The sequence below is a fragment of the Numida meleagris genome, chromosome 3 (genome assembly GCF_002078875.1).
Source record: "Numida meleagris isolate 19003 breed g44 Domestic line chromosome 3, NumMel1.0, whole genome shotgun sequence".
NCBI classification, from domain to species: domain Eukaryota; kingdom Metazoa; phylum Chordata; class Aves; order Galliformes; family Numididae; genus Numida; species Numida meleagris.
The window spans coordinates 20,769,385-20,786,117 of record NC_034411.1 but is presented as its reverse complement, the minus strand read 5'-3'; the positions used below and the strand labels follow the sequence as shown (position 1 = coordinate 20,786,117).

At 37.2% G+C, this 16,733-nt stretch overlaps 1 protein-coding gene across 11 annotated transcripts in view; it reads left to right on the top strand.

Moving 5' to 3' along the window:
- The window catches only part of KCNK2 (potassium two pore domain channel subfamily K member 2), a 130,825-nt gene that overhangs the window by 19,007 nt on the left and 95,085 nt on the right, over nucleotides 1-16,733 (top strand). For 10 of the 11 annotated variants that reach the window (XM_021390037.1, XM_021390034.1, XM_021390038.1 and 7 more), the window contains 2 exons: nucleotides 8,011-8,094; nucleotides 9,133-9,320. In XM_021390037.1, the coding sequence (XP_021245712.1) occupies nucleotides 9,287-9,320 (34 nt within the window). In that variant the 5' untranslated portion in view covers nucleotides 8,011-8,094; nucleotides 9,133-9,286. Of the gene's footprint in view, nucleotides 1-8,010; nucleotides 8,095-9,132; nucleotides 9,321-12,906; nucleotides 13,027-16,733 lie in introns of all 11 variants that reach the window. The other variant, XM_021390041.1, reaches the window with a different exon arrangement.

Here is a 16,733-nt window from a genome sequence, read left to right as displayed (position 1 = left end):
ATGTACAATTTCATAGACAGTTATTTTTTGTAGAAGCACAGAAGTATCTATTGAGTTTGAACTGCAGGTTAGAAAAATGGAAATTCTTTCCTCCCTCTCCCTCACATAATCAAGATAATGAGATATTAACCAAGTATACCTCAAAAATGAAAGAAGAAGAAACTGCAGCTTGCTGTGCCAAGTGGAAATATTTCAGGTAGTAAATTTCATTCTGTTGCAAATCTGTGTCGACTTGAGCCCTCAGCCACCAGCTATAGATTTAATCAATGGTTGGAGTTGGATGAATAATTAAATTTGATCTGTTTTCTTCCAGTTTTCTTGTGAAATCAATGCTAAGGTTTCAGCTCCTTTATGTATTTATCCACATTGTACCTGAATCCTTTTAAAGCTATGCTTGCCTCCCTTCAGGAGGATGGCTCCAGTAACATGAACAGGTCCTGCTTAAGTAGAAGCAAATCAGAAAGGCTGTGCCAGGGCAAACCTGCAAAATTCAGCCTTGATGTTTCAGTCTCTGGCTTAGGTGGATAAATGGGTGATGTTCTAACAATGCTGAAATGAATGGCATAGTTCTCATGGACTTTGAAAAGAACGTGGTTTCTGATTCCAGTTCTTGCATTTGAGAATGTAAAAAATCAGGCTTGTTCATGAAGTTCTGAAATGTGTTTTCTGTGTCTATCTCTACCCTATGTCTCTTGCCAGTTAAATGAAAGAATGCAAAGCTGATTAATGATGCATTATAATTATTTGTATGAATGTTTATTCAAACCTTTTTACATCAGCTTTATTCTAAAACTTCAGGTTGGCCTGGTTGAAATGTAACTTTTATATAAGAAAGATGTCTGTTTAGGCTTTCCGTTTTGGATTATCTTGAATAACAGTAGCAGATAATTCACTCCCTCCTCTTAAAAACACAACATGGCTACTTTGGTGCAAGAGAAACTTAATGAAAAATACTGTGATTTTTGTGGTGGGGAGGGTCATCTGTTTGGAAGTTTACAAAGTCTTTGCTGGCTACTCAGTTGCAGGCCTGACTCTAAGCTATAGCACCATCCTACCTTTGATGTTCTTATTTTCAGTTTGTGCTTTCTGGTTCTGTTAGATTCAATTTCTTTATGGGTTAATGTGCCTTATGCCTTTCATTCCCTATTAGACGTCAGTAAAAGCCAAGGAGCAATATTCAGTACAACCTATTTCTGAAAGCTGAACAATATTTCCTCTTTTTTTTGTTTCCTTAATGTTTCCTTAATAACTTTAATGAAGCTGTTTCTGGGTACCTTCCGTCCAGATCCCACTCTTCTCAGTGAACACATTTAGCTACTGACATCAAGAAAACAAAATTATACATTTTAAAAACAATCAAACTGTGACAGTTAATGGCGTTGTGATGAAACAGGCATAAAGTGGCCATATTGCGGGCAGCAGAAGGCTGATGTTCTTAATTATTCATTTTCATGCTTTTAGGTGCTTGGATTTTTAATGTAATGTAATAGGTACCATTTTATTGCATTGTTACATTTAGCGCCTTGAAGTGGATTTTGGAATATGTGTGATAATTTGGCTGTTTGTTTTGGTAATCTGGCAATATTTGGATGAAATGCAGAAACAGTCTGTAAAGTGCTGGTGAGCAGGAGGGCCAGAGGAATGCAATTTGCACACCAATAGAAGGTGCGGCCACCTTAGTTTACAAAAGGCTCTGCCATAGATAAAAGGCAGGAAAGCTGCTGCTGTTTTGCTGCCCTGCATTTAGCTTGCTTCTCCAAGTTGCTGTGGTCCACATAGTAGAGATGGAGTCATCTTTTGTGCTCATCATTAACTGTGTTACTTCCTTCCCACTCAGTAGGACTGTTACTGGCCTAGAAATACATGTTTATGTGGCACAGGAGTAAGAGAACACACCTATATCTTTATAAAATCTTTTCTGGACTGTGGAGCTAGCATGTTAGATGAGGAAATGGGGAGAGGATCTATTTTTGGTCTGTCTCTTCAATCACCTGATGAATTGGAGAAGAATCAAGTCTCTCTTTCTCCTTCAGCGTACCAGTCTGCATCACCTCCTAGTCTCATTATAGAAGGAAATTCATGTTTTGAACAATCTGATTACTGAAAGCAAACTACAGTAAGATCCAGTTGCCTATATGTCAGTGGAATAATTATACATTTCACAGCAACTTTGAACCTCCTTGTCCTTTTGAGTAATTTGGGTACAGAATTATTCAGATTCACATTTGAGCAGTGATTCTCTCCTCTTTGTATGGAAATGACAGGAAGTACTTCAGTTTATTCCTTCTGTTTTCAGGGCGAAGATTATAATAAGTTTTGGACTGTGGTCTGAAAATATATAATGCCTGCTGTTTAACTGCGATGGAGAACATTTGTTTTTCATGGATACTGAATGTTACCATGGCTCAGTTCTTATTTATCTTTCAGACCATTAAATCTGTCATTTAACTCTGTGGGAAATAGAAACCATCTTGTTCCACATGCTTATGAAGTCATTAGAAAGGCCAAGGTACATCTGTAATAGCTGCCTATTAATATAATTATTATATTTAATAATAGGCAGCTTGTAGGCTTGGATTTTCTTAACACTGCCAATGAAAGAACTATTAATCTCAATCTTTCCAAAGGACTGCAGAGCTCTTACCGTCCTTCAGATGTGGACAGCCAGAGATGTCCAGACCGCCCACTCCCTCTGCAGTGCTCTGCCCAGCAGCACTGGGAGTGAAAAGTAGCTGGTAGGCTAGTGTTTGCTTCAACCCATTCACGTATTGATATTTCCTGAGTAAGATTTCTCACCCCTCTATAATTCCAGTGTAGATTTTGAGCCTTCTGGCAGAAATACTGAGTGAGTGTGGGGACCGTAAGCAACTTAGGAAGCTAGCCTTGCTCCAGAGGTGCTACCTGGTTGGCAGACAGGCTCCTCATAAGGGCTCATTATCATTCCCTAATGTCATATTCCCATCATCAAGCAAAACAGCTTAATCTAATGCAAACAACACGTGCAAGATATTTGACTGTCTGGTTTCACCTATTTGATATATAAATATTTAAATACTAACTTATGGAATATTGTTTTAATAACGTGAAGCTCTGTGTTTTTCTAAGACAGACGCAGCAGCTAACCATCTGCCTCAAGTATACAAAAGCACTTGTGTTTTCTATAACTCAAGTGTGCTCTCATGTAATTGGGGGGGAAAAAAAGTTATAGTTGCTTTCTGAAAAGTGACAGAAAATAATTCCATTTTCATGCTAGGGATATTGAATTAGGCTGTCTGTTTTGAGTGATGCAGTCTTGCAGTCTACAAACTGATCCTGTCTCTATGGATCTCTTGAGCACAGCGAGTTACTGCTGATGTACGTGCAGGCAGTGTCCATCCCATTCCCAGTGATCCTTGAGGAAAAGAATCCAGATCTTAAAATCTTGACTGGGCTGAATTTGGTAGCTTGCAGACATATGTGAGTAGATTAGCTACTTCAGAGAAGACTGTTTCAGTGTTCTTTGGAGTAGGATGATCTTATAAAAAAGAATAAATGCAGCCAGTAGCTGAAAGCCTGGCTAAAACAGGTTGGAATTGAATCATTTGTCTCAAATTTCTCCCTTTTATTTCTCCCTATCCTCCAAATTAGCAGCTGTTTTCATGAGCACTTGTTCCTTCCCTTATCTAAGAGCTTATTTCTGAGATCAATAGGGTAGCATTCAAAATGGGAGTGCATTTCACAGAAGCACAAGTTGCTGTCATTCTTCCATCCTTTTCCCTAAAGCCTAGTACATCTTTATGCCACGCTGTTGCCTGTATATTGGCTGAAACAGTTCATTTTTTTCCTTCCCAGACGTTTTGTGGCCACAACATATATTTCATTTTAACACCAACTTTGTGACCATTTTCCATGGTGACATGGGGCATCTTGCCCTTTGGGGGAACTCCAACTTAGTGAGGTAAAACTGCAGCTATGTTAATTGCATAGTCTACCTTATTACCTTGTGCTTCAGCCTGCTCTGAGTCATCTGTTCTTCTCTCCTTCTCTTGTGAAGTAATGATCTGTGCTTCCCTTTGTTTTTCACTTAATCCTGAAGTATTAATAGAGCCTTTTCTTGCCTTTTTTTGAATTGTTGCTTTTCAGACTCATTTTACTTCTTAGTCTTTCTGACTGTTATTGCATTCTGTGCCATTTCTTTATATTCACCCTTTGTCCTTTTATATGATTCCTTATCTTAAATGCGAACAAATAGATATGAATTTTTTGTTTTCTTTTGTAACTTTTATAGCAAGTACATAATTCTAGTTGTTATTAGACATTAAAATAGTCACACAAATGCCTAAATTAATTTTGGTTCTTGTAAATTCTTGTCACAATGTAAAGGATTTTCTCTCTCATATTGAGTTTGTCACCATTTACTTTCACTGCAGCTGTGGTTGTGTGCAAGCGTAGTATGATGTTCCTATTGTGCAGCAATACCTCCTGTGCCAACACGTGTGCATGGACAACTATGCCTCTACAAATATAGTTTTGCATCTAATATCCACAGTTCAGTTCCTGTGGTTCTGTTTTTCCCTGTGTCTTAGCTGATCTTGTGATCATCAGCTCAGTTAGTTTCATTGTACCTGGTGTCTGTGGTGCCGTTGTTGTGATTAGGCCTGTGATCTTGTTGAATGTAAAGTATGTACGTGCAAATGTTTGCTTTCCAACAGTATCAGTAGGCAAGCCTTTCCTAAGTCTTTGCACAACTTTTCTGTAACAGATGTGATCCAAGGACTGAAGAGAATCTTGACTCCTATTTATTCCAGTTTTGGCATAGTTAAGGTACCTTATTTGTATCTGTAGGAAGGAATCAGTCCCACCTCAGTAAAATGATGTGAGATTGAATAGAGAGGCATTATGGAAATGGTAAAGATTATAGAGTATTTGTTGGGTAGAATTCATATGTCTTTGGAAGGAAGCATGCTTATTTACAAAGGTAATTTATATTTCTGTTTCTTGAGTATGGGAGAATTTTCCAAGGTACTGTTTTGCCATGGGTTTCAGAAGGGACAGAATCAGTCTGATAAGGTTTTTTAAGGGAAAACCCTTACTTTCTTTGCTAATGATATAATTATGTCACTCTTTCAGCTGTGAACTTTTTCCTTAACCTTATAAATGCTATAGCTGGTATGAATATATAAAACATGACACTTTTAGGAAACTACATCTTCACAGGGAAGAGGAGTTGATGTCTTTAAACAAAGCATTTAGTGTTTAAATAAAGATACCCTCAGATTTAGTCAAAGAATATCCTTCTGGTTTGTTTACATGAGCTCATTTAAGGCTTGCTTGCTCAGATGCTGAATAATTTCCCTCTGCAGTTCCTGGATTATCATGTTTACAGTTTACCTGTAGGACGGGAGCCCTGAGAACCAGGAGTTAAGAGGTAGCTAACAACATTTTACTGAGTGCTGGTTCACTGGGAGCTGGTGTGTGAGCATTCCGCACTGCTTCAGGATGAAGTCAAAGAGTGTAGCAGAAGTCAACTCCAGTAAAGTCCAAAACTCATCTGTTTGACTTTGTGGTGAAGCTGCTGAGAACTGGTTATTGTTTTATTTCACGCGAAAGGATTGGAGTGCTCACAGGATGAAACGGAGTGAGCAGCTTTGCCATGCCCGTTTTCTCACTGGGAACTGAGGCCAGCTACTCTGGTTGAGGAAGTGAGAGTATGTCTTTACCTCAGCATTTATAGTAACTGATCCAGTGCTGAATGTCCTGTGATATGTCGAGGGACAAACTGTTTCCTGCTCATCTTTTTCAGTTGCTTTCCATGCCTTCGTTGTGAGACAAGCACCTGAACTTTTTTGAACTCTGTAAACAGGAAAGGCTTTTATTGCCTTCTACTGAGAAGGCAATTTGAGTAATTTGTTTTATAACAAATAAAACGTCAACAAGTTTATGTCTGATGGTACAAGACCAAAAAGACATCTGAAACCCTGAATGTTTTCTTGTCTTCTCTCGGTTCAAGTAGCACAGTAACAACATTCGCTGATACATTAGGGAAAATACTTCTGAGTCTACACAGATGAGGCATACACACATTGCTACTGTGGTCAAATGCATAGATTGATATGCATATGCACAGCATGGGAAAGAGAGATGTTCTGTTCTGTTTGTGGTAAACCGTACTGATTAGCTGTATTTTTTTGTTCTAACATTCAATCAAAAACAAACTTGGAATTGACCGCTTTGACTGAAAAGGGGAAAAGGGTGAAGCTATTCTGAAGGTCTCAAAGTATTCTTGAACTGTACTGAAATGAATGCATTCACAACTGCAAATTGCAATCAACATGGGGAAAAAAGCCACAACAGAGATAAATTGTCAAAACATGGAAAAAAAAAAAAAAAGCCCTAGCCACTTCATAAGCCAGATAAACTTACAGAACTGATTACAGCATTTTTTTTCTTCTACAGTCTAAATTTACCCTATCTGACATTGTTTTCTGATGTAAGTGTATTCTACAGCAGACTGAAGTGACCTTGAAAAAAATATTTTCGGTAACAGGAGAGAAGAGGGTAAGGAGAAGAAAGACAGGAAATAAAAAATAAGGACAGAATGGAAATTGATGTAACACCTACTAGCCATAATATTTTTTCAGTTTCTAGGAAATTCGAATGACTACAGGTTGAGGATGGAGATACATCAGAGTTATGGCTGTATAGTCTTGGACCTCTAGTGAGATTTGCACAATTTTATGAAAATAAAGAGAATTTGATCTGCCCTAATTTACAGGAGACTACCCAGCAGAATTCCCGTTCCTCTAAGAATTTCAGGAAAACCTGTTAATTTGTCTCTGATTTATAGAGCCTGAATCTATCCTGTTGTGGATTTACACTGTAAAATCTTTACCTACCACAGATTCAGATTAAGAGAATTTGTTTCATACCTTCCTAATTATTGTCAGTACCAAGTGCAGGCACATTTTATATGGATTTATATAGAGTTGTGGCAATTGCTTACGGAAACATGTTACACAACTTAGAGAAATGAGAACAGGCATATTGTGTGCTTCTGTAATAATCAAATGATCAAAAATGGCCTAAATAGAGAGAATTGATCATCTGAAAGTTGTTTTGTAGATGTGAACGCCAGGAAAGTGCTTTCGGCTGTGAAAAATAAAAAAGATTAAAGCCAAGCAATCAAAACAGAATTAGAGCAGAAATGCATGCTATGGGGAATATCTCTCTTGATAATTTATGCTTTTAGATCACAGTGTTGGTCTTGCTTTGACCATCTTTGATGCTTCTTATAATTCCAGGAACTTATTTTTGACCTAAAATTCCTGAGGCTTGGTTTTCTGTGAGATAGATTTGTTGGTTCATAGGTAGTAACATCTGAATGTTTTCTCGGAGTTAGAGAAAGCTGTATTAAGACCTGTATTGCTTCAGATGAAACAGCAGCAGAGGAGCATTGTTTATCTGAATAGTTACCGTAAGCTGTTATGTACAGAGAAACTGGGATCTTGAAGTGAAGATGCACAACATAGAAAACATTCTCTAAAGAGCTGCTTATGCAAGTGACTTATCAGCAAATAATATATAGCGAAGTCTTGCTGCAAGGCAGGTTTTCCTACGTGTTCACCACAGTTGTTCTAAAGCTTAGCTATCAGGCTCCTGGTAAGTATGAAGTTTTAAAGTTAATAAAAAAGATTATTGTAATCTTATTTTGTTTGGTCTTTGCCAACTTTGATTCATGTTTCCAGATCTTCATTGCAAACAAACAAAAGATCAAGAAATCAAAGAAAAAAAAGAAAGGTATTCTAAAATGTTTGCCTGACTTTAAACAGCAGGGTTTTAAGAAAAATATTAAATATTTTAGAGCTCCTGGTAGAAATCTGTGGGAACTGGATATGTGAAACTACTGAGGTATCTATTGCAGAGACTAAGATGTGGCACATTCATATTAAGATGTTCTATAAAAATCTTAAGAAATGACATCGTGTAACTATGAGGGCTGTAATTGCTTTAATGCTATCATGTATGTGTCAGTTTTCAGAGCCTGGGCGAGATCACCAACAAATTCATGAAGAATGTTCCTGTTTAACTGAATGTGAATGAGACTAGGAATCCCCTGTAAGTACTCTGCCTTTAGAAACTATATGTGTGTGTGTTTTCTTTTCATCTGGGAGAGTTCATCCATTTGCCATAAAAGAGTTGGAATTAAGTAGTGGCTCAGAAATCAAGCATACACAAATGTTTGGCTACAAATTAAAATCCAAGGGTCTGGTCAGATATTATTTTACTGAGCATAGTACTCCTTTGTTTGCAACTGGGTATGTATATTTACAAGTGGAGCTATATTCATTCTCTTAACACCTCTCCATACATTCAGATATTTTAGATGATATATCAGAAATTCCACAGTAAGGTTAAATTACTGCCATATCTCCACATTACTTAACAAAATAGACAAGCAATACTATTTTAAGTGACTATTCTGACACTTACATTTTCCCAAGTGTTATAACTAACAGACCAGCTTTTCTGTGTAAGTTTAAAATTTCAGATTTTTAGAATATGGAATAACTTTGCTATCTATATTTTTGGAAGGATTTACAGAAAGTGTAAACAGTGTGCCTCAAACTATTGACTTCTGAACTTGGCAAATTCACGTGCAATTGAAACTAGGGAACTAAATATCTCAGGGTTGTTTTTCCAGATCTAAAACTGAGGCTTGTACCACATGGAAAGGAAGAATGGGTAGAGGAGATACAAAATTAAAAATAAATAAATGAATACAGCAAATAAAATCAACCTTGCTGAAGACTGTTATTCCCTTCTTTGTCCTAGTCAGTAACTATTGATACAGTTGAGAGAAGATGTTTGAGAACCTGCTACCAGAAATTGTAGCAGTGCAACTCTTCCTTCTTTGAAGGAATCTGTTCATTTATAGTAAAGAAACTGTGGTCTTTTAAAGCCCTCTGGAACACTTGAGAAGGAATTATTCAGTCTTTCAAGGGACTCTGAGTAATTTTGGTTCAGGTTTCTAAGTGTTTCCTAACTTGTTCAGTCAGCTGTTGTTTGTAAAGTACTTTGAAGATATGAAACGTACCATAAATGCCATGTATCATAATTAGTAACTTACTGATTTCCTTTTATGTGTGCTTTGAGTATTTTGGGCAGGAAACAGAGAGCATACACATACATCAGAAGAAGGTATGTTATGATGCAATGACTTGTTCAGGAGATTACTTAAAGAGAGCCATGAAGGAAGTGCCTTATCTAAGAACGAAAGCATGGTGACGTCTGAATATTACATCACCAAATGAGGAACCCACAAGCAAGACATAATTTCTACCGTAAGTACTGATACCATAGACAAGTACTTAGTTTAGTTGAACTTTGCTATTTGTAATCAGTTTCCGTGGCTTGAGGTGATGATGGATTAGAAGGAATTATTAAATTAACTGATTAATTACATTGGAGAAAGGCCTCAGTTACATATGTATCAGTTATAAATAAAGGTATCTTATTTTAGTTTAGTTCTCTTTGAAATACTGTTGTATTAGGGTCTGATTAGACACAACGTTGTGTATAGGTTGAAGATTTGCTACATCTGAATGGTATTATTTAGGAAAATTGCATCAATTATCCTGCAGACTATTACTGAGAATGCTTCTTGAGGAAGTTGGAGATCTCCTTTGATACGATCAAAAATTCTACTGTAATACTGTGCATATTTATTTCCATATAACAGCATCATGGTTAATTTAGAGCAGAGAGATTAGGAAACTAATAGTATTTATCCAGAAAATCACTTAAATCATACTTTCACTTAAACACATTCGTGTAAGTAGTCCTGCTCTAGATAATATTGGAGGTCCTCCAATTTTTCCTAGGGAATTATCCGCAAGTATATAATCTTGGGAAGCTTTCTCAAGGCCCAGAAGAAAATCCTATCCAAAAAGCAAGAGAGAAAAAAAACTTATACTCTAATGTATGAAATAGGAAAATCTGTTTGCATATTTGAGTGCATTAAAAAACATAGCCAGCAGGTTGAGAGAGGTGATCCTCCCCCTCTGCTCTGCCCTGGTGAGGCCATGTTTAGAATACTGTGTCCACTTCTGGGCTCCCCAGTTCAAAAAAGACAGGGATCTCCTAGAAGGAGTCCAGCAGAGGGCCACAAAGATTATAAAAGGCCTGAGGCATCTCCCATATGAGGAAAAGTTGAGTAACCTGGGTCTGTTCAGCCTGGGGAAAAGAAAATGAAGGGGGGGATCTGATTAATGTTTATAAATATCTAGAGGGAGGTAGGAGGTCAATGGATGCGGCCAGGCTCTTAGTGGTAATAATAGGACAAGGAGTAATGGCCTAAAACTTGTACATAGGAAATTCCATACAAACATGCAGAAAAGCTTCTTTATGGTAAAGGTACAGAACCTATTCCCTCCTGGGAACAGGTTGCCCAGGAGGATTGTGGCGTCTCCTTCTATTCAAGGCCTATCTGGATGCCTACATGTGCGACCTATTTTAGGGTGCTAGCTTTACCAGGGAGGTTGGACTTGTGATCTTTTGAGGTCCCTTCCAACCCCTGCAATTCTGATTCTGTGACTTCTATTCTGCTTGATTCAGTCAACATTTTTGTACCAGGGGTTTCTGAATTAGAGATAAGTCATGGAATGTCATGTACGAGTGTGTTCCATTTGTGAGTAAGAAATGCTCTACTTCTACCTGTCTGTCTGCAATCTTCACCAAGTATAAGAATAAACATGATCTTGAATAATATTTTTGGACTGGGGATAAATTACCTATCATCTTCGTAACTGAACCTTTAATACCATCTAATGGAACGTGATTCTTTAACGCAGTTCAGTTAAAGCAGTTCAGTTGTTTACACAGATAAGTGTGCCCTTTGGATCACTATACATGGTTCTATGTTTTTGAAAGTGAATGAGAATTTTTATTTATTGAAATGCTTAATTGTGCTGAGATTATGCTTTTGAAAATACTTAGTAGTTTGTTTTGTTTTTTAAAGGACTGCTTTTCCTTGAATTAATTGAATCTTTTATCATATATTCCTTTTACTGCTTTAATGTGTGCACTATGCATGTAGATGCTGAGGTTAGAATTACTGATTTAAAAGCTCAGCCTATGGCAATTTCTCCTTGTTAGGTGTTCTTTCATTCTCTGCTCTTTCTTAGTATCAGTGATAACATTCTTTTCTCCAGAATTATTTTAACATTGCTTTCTGGACCGATGTTAGAGGCTTTGGATAACCAGTTAATCATTAGCTCTACACTTGAAGAATGAGTAGTTTTGAATTTTTAGGAAGCTGATGAACTCAAGTGTTAAATTTTAGATACCAAATCAGCTTCCATTCCCCCCCCACCCCCCCAACTTATTTTCTGTCAAGTTTTATCCCATGATCCTAAAAAGAGTAGAAGACAACTCAGGTAAGTTATACTGAGGTACCAGGGCTGCCATAGCACCTAAGTGCAGCTGTTCCATAGCCTGCAGCACTGCTACAGATTGTTCATGACAAATGAAGAATACTTCTGCAGAGTCAGAAGGAGACCTCAGACAGGCAGAATGTAATTACCTAGCTAGAATTTGAAAAAGACTGCAGGATCACCTGGGAAATAAGGTGTTGCTTGCTGTTAGTATGGTGCCGAATTGAAAATGTTTTTAGGTTATTTACTATACTGAATAACCTACAGTGCACTCACAATTTTAAAAGCTAGAACACTGAAGAGAAAAATGTACACTGTCAATAGTTTTCATGCTAGTAAAGAAGTGTAATGAGGCAACACCATGGTACTATGATCTACATTTTGTATAACGTGTCAGCATTTCAGAGCAGATATTTGATATCTATTGGGTGAAATTGCACTGACTTTATATTTAAAAACAAAAAGTTCTTTTCAAAATAAAATGAAGGAAGTAGCTCCTCCCTCTGCTCTGAAATAAAGTTTCACATATGGATTTGGATTGGTAGGACACAGTCCTTTCCTGTGTGGTTGGCATTAGATCTTAAGGGTACATCAAAGTACATCTCTGAAGAAAGTAGATGCACCTTGTAAAAGGAAGGTGGGGGTAAATATTAGCCGTGGATTGTAGCACAAAGAAACCTTTCCTATGAAAAGTAACACAATGTTTATGAGCCAACATCAGACATGATTTGAATGTTGTGTCTAACAGATACTTATTCCATAACCCTTTATTGTTATCTGTCAATACTGGAGAGAGTGAGATGAAAGTCTGTTAGAGAGTAGAAAAAAGAAACAATTTCTGTTATATGTAGTAGCTATTATGTTTGAAAGGTAAGGAAAAGAAGTAGAAAGCTGTTGCACAATTGGCAGTAACTGTTTGACCAACAGTTTCCTTTGCTAGTATTTTTGCACTGCCTGTATCATGCTGCTGCCAGATTGATGATGGTGTATTCCTGTGATCTCCATTCCACTGTTTCATTGGTCTTCAAACATTATAGTTTTCTAGATTAGCTAAGGAGCCACATCAACAAATATATCCAGGCATTTGTCAGCCTACTACAGCTATAAGGACTTAGTTTGTAGAGACTATTTGAATGTATTAAGGTTTAGTGTTTACACTTCGCATTTCTCATGACTATTGGTCAGAATTCTACTGTGGTCAGCATTTTAAATTTGGACAAACCCTATATGCAGGTTAGGGGAAAGCTGAAAGTAGGGTCTGAAGAAGTTTGAGTAAAAACTAGATGAATTTTATTTCCTTATAACTGTAAGATAAGAAAAAAACTTCTAAACAGTACTGACAAAGCAAGCTTGAGAAGTAGAGGCATCATATTGAGATGAAATAGTTTATTAATGTTCTCCTTTTATTTTAGTATGATTGATTACCACAGATAAAATACGTAGTAGTTTCATTTCCTCATATGAATAACCCCTTCCCATCTTTATTAATATGCAGTGAAAGAGAGGATTTACTTCCTGCATCCACTTCTGGAAGAGAAGGACATTGCTCAGTGCTGGCAGGCCAATTCTTACAGCATTCAATGTGCTATAATACAAAGATCTTCAGTATAATGCGGTGAGCCACAAAATAGCATAAAGACAAATACCTTTTTGGCATCCTTCCACTGTTTTATTTATTACATCTGTATCTTTCAGTAGTGGAGAGAAATAAATATGTGATTTAAAGTAGTCAAAGCCACCTTCTTTGACAGTAAGAGCTGCTCTCCACCTGTGCAGGGCAGTTAATTTCTCTTGCTGCATGTGTAAAAATAGGATCATGAAGACAATATCCCCTTGCTCTTGCTTTTTGCCTCCTTTATCTAACTGGACTGAGAAATTTCCACTCTAGGAATTGTTTCTTGACGTGTACTTCCCTATTTAAAATAAAAGGGCGAGGAGAGGCTCGGGGAAGATAGTACCCTTTCCCACCCATGCTCTCTTGTTCAGTCTCAGACATGATCAGTACCTTCTCAGCTATATGAAAAGTTTGGTTGATAGCTTGTAGGGTCAGGAGGCTTAGCTAACCAAGCTCTGTGCCAGGGTGGTAGGGGAGACAGCACAGAAGTCATATTTCAGGAGGCGAATGTTTTGATTTTGGCTTTCTTGATATTGGATTGATCTAGAGATACAGTTATTTGGGGCTTTCCACTCCCAGACCTCTTTGTAAGACAAAGGATGGCTGGGGTTAGAGCTTCTGCAGCAAAATTTTATCTTGCCTCTATCTAACTAGGTCAAGCTGACTTCAGCACACTCTGCAGCTTTCCATTCCCTGTTCTTCAAAGAAGTCCTTTCTGTGCTTTGACTAAAGCAACTGCATGCACTTCAATAAAATAAAAGACAGACAATTGTGACAGATTGAGTTCTAGATTAGTACTTTAATCCTTCTGCTGAAGAACAGATAATTCACAGAGCAACATTAACAATCTTTTTATTTCTTTTATTATTCCTCTCTGAAAATTTAGTAATATCAGCCCACAGAAAGGAAAGTTGTCTTTGATTCTTGAAATAAACCCATTGCACTGTAAAGATACTTAACTAAGTAATCAATATTTAATTTTAATTTTAAAAAGTCTGATGAAACAATGAGAAAGATTTAAAAAATTGCTGTTTGAAATATGTCTTACACATTCTGCAAGTCTACACTCTCAAATCTATAAAAGACATGCCGTTCTTAGGCGGAAAAATGAAATTCCTTTGATAGTCTGTAATGTTTTAAGGAGAAATCTTTAACTGCTACGTTTATTTCAGAAAAACATGAAATAAAAAACAAAGCTCAGGATGCATGAACCCACATGAGACAACATAAGACAATAAAATGCCAACTAGTGAGCTTGAAGCATCAAATCTTTGCAAAGTTAAAAATAAATAGAGAATCAGGATGCTGTTTTAAGGAATGAACTGAATTTCATCGCTCCATGATATCTAAGATGCTTTAACTAATGTCTAAGATAAAATAAAGGCGTTTTCTCCCCTGCTCTGTGATGTATAGTAAATAACGAGCTAGAGGAAGTGTCTCCTTTTTCTGCAAATTTAGTCTAAATTTAAGAGCTTCATTTTTTCCAGGATGAATAGTCCTCTTGTAACAGATGACCGTGCATGTGGCCAGCCACCACAAAGTAACACTTTAAAGCAGTGTTCTAGACTTAACCTTGGAGCCACATCTTTGATTCTGGCTTATGGAATGGATTTGCAAAGAACAAAGCCAAAAACCTATCTTAGAATTGTGTTGTTTGTGTGGGGTTTTGTACAAGTGTGAGCATGGGGCTGGTAGCACTCCTTAGAGGTTGCTTGTGCTCTGCCTCTCCTGGGAAAAATGGGTATATTTCAAGGAAACTATGCTGATTTTAAACAACTTACTTGATACATTTGTAGATCCATGAGGACACTTTTTCTGTGAACAACAACAACAAAAAAACACCCATGCCTGTATGTGTTAAAAATTAACTACCGTGAAGAACGGTAGGTAGTTTCCATTACTTTGGGATATTTCTTCTTGGAATTAACAGCCAAAAGTATTGTGACTCTTAAAAATTAGATGTGTGGCAGTAAAGTTCTGGTCTTTAAAAACTCCAGCTTTGACTCTTGGGCCAAATTAAAGGCTGCTGACATCATCTGGTGGATCTTTAGGGAGACCAACGATATCCCATATTAATTATTTAAATATTAACCACATTAAATGAAGAATGCCTGATTACATGTTAAAGCAAAGCTATTATTTCATCTTAATTTTGAGTCTGCGCATAAAAATTATTTAAACCTCTTCCCTTCCTCAGACTTGAAAGTCCAAAATATATCCTAATAGCTCAGGTTGGCTATTAGAAAAATTTGATCTCAGAAAGAGTGGTAAGGCATTGGAACTGGGAGGTGGTGGAGTCACCATCCCTGGAGGTTTTCAAGGAATGTGTAGATGTGGCACTGAGGGACATGGTCAGCGGGCATGGGGGTGATGGATTGATGGTTGGACATGATGATCTTAGTGGTCTTTTCCAACCTTGATGATTCTATGATTCTAATATCACTAATATAGAACTGAATTCATTTTTTTGTCCAAGTCTCTTGGACTCTTGACAAGTTAGAATTCTTATTTAAAAGCATCATTGTGAAATGAAGTGATTCAAAATATATAATTAGGAAACTATTTTGTTTACTTTAATATCAGGATTAAAATATAATATAAATGCTTTTGCCAGTGATGTGGAGTGGTAAGAGAAACCTAGAGAAGGATAACATTTTTTCCACAAAACTGATTAATAGTTTAAGAAGATGTTGTACTGGAACAACACACTGGCCACAGCTAGGCCAGCTGGAAAGTAACTTAAAAAAATTTGTAATCTCAGTTTTTCCTGATCCTTGATAAGTATATCATCTCCATTTATAAAATCAATAGGATTCTATATACACATAGCAATCCATTTAGGATTAATCGATGAATAGAAGAAGCCCTGTCAACCCCACATTCTAAGCCAAAATATGTTGCTTATTTCTGTATTTTACTTGGACCAAGGCTTACATCAAAGTTGAAAACAGTATTTTCACTTCATATGTTCCTTCCAGTACTTAAAGGGGGGCTAAATCAAAGATGAAGAAAGACTCCTTACCTAAGAGTGTAGTGATTGGACAAGGGGTACTGGCTTTAAACTGAGAGGGTAGATTTTGACGCTCAGTAGAAATTCTTCACTATGAGAGCAGTGAGGCGCTAGAACAGACTGCCCAGAGAAGCTGTGGATTCCCCATCCCTAGGCATGTTTCAGACTGGATGGGGATTTAGGCAACCTGGTCTAGTGGGAGGTGAACGTGCCCATGGCAGAGTGGTTGGAATTAGATGGTTCCTTCCAATCTAAGCCATTCTATGGTTGTGATTCTATGTTCATACTAAAATTTTTATGCATAGATTGTTTAGGGAAAAGTGCTGAATAAGGGAAAGTTCACATTGTCTTGCCTTTAGATGTGTGCTGGATTCTTATTTGGCATTTATTTCGCAAGGTAAGGGCATTTGTTTGGATTTTCTCTGTTACATCTGATAGCACTTTTATTTTATTCCCCCCCCCCTCGCTGTTCACAAAAAACATGCATAGAGAATAAAAACTCCTCAGCGGGAGACATGCCTACATAATGATTTTATCTCTCTAATATTGCTGTTATTCCCACAAAAAGCTCTTCCAATTTTTCTGCCTACCATTTGATTTATATCTGTTTACAAAACAGTTTGGCTTATTGTGTGCACTTGAATTCCTGAGCAAGTGCTGACACCATGCTCTGTTTTCTCAGTCTTGTAACTTTACC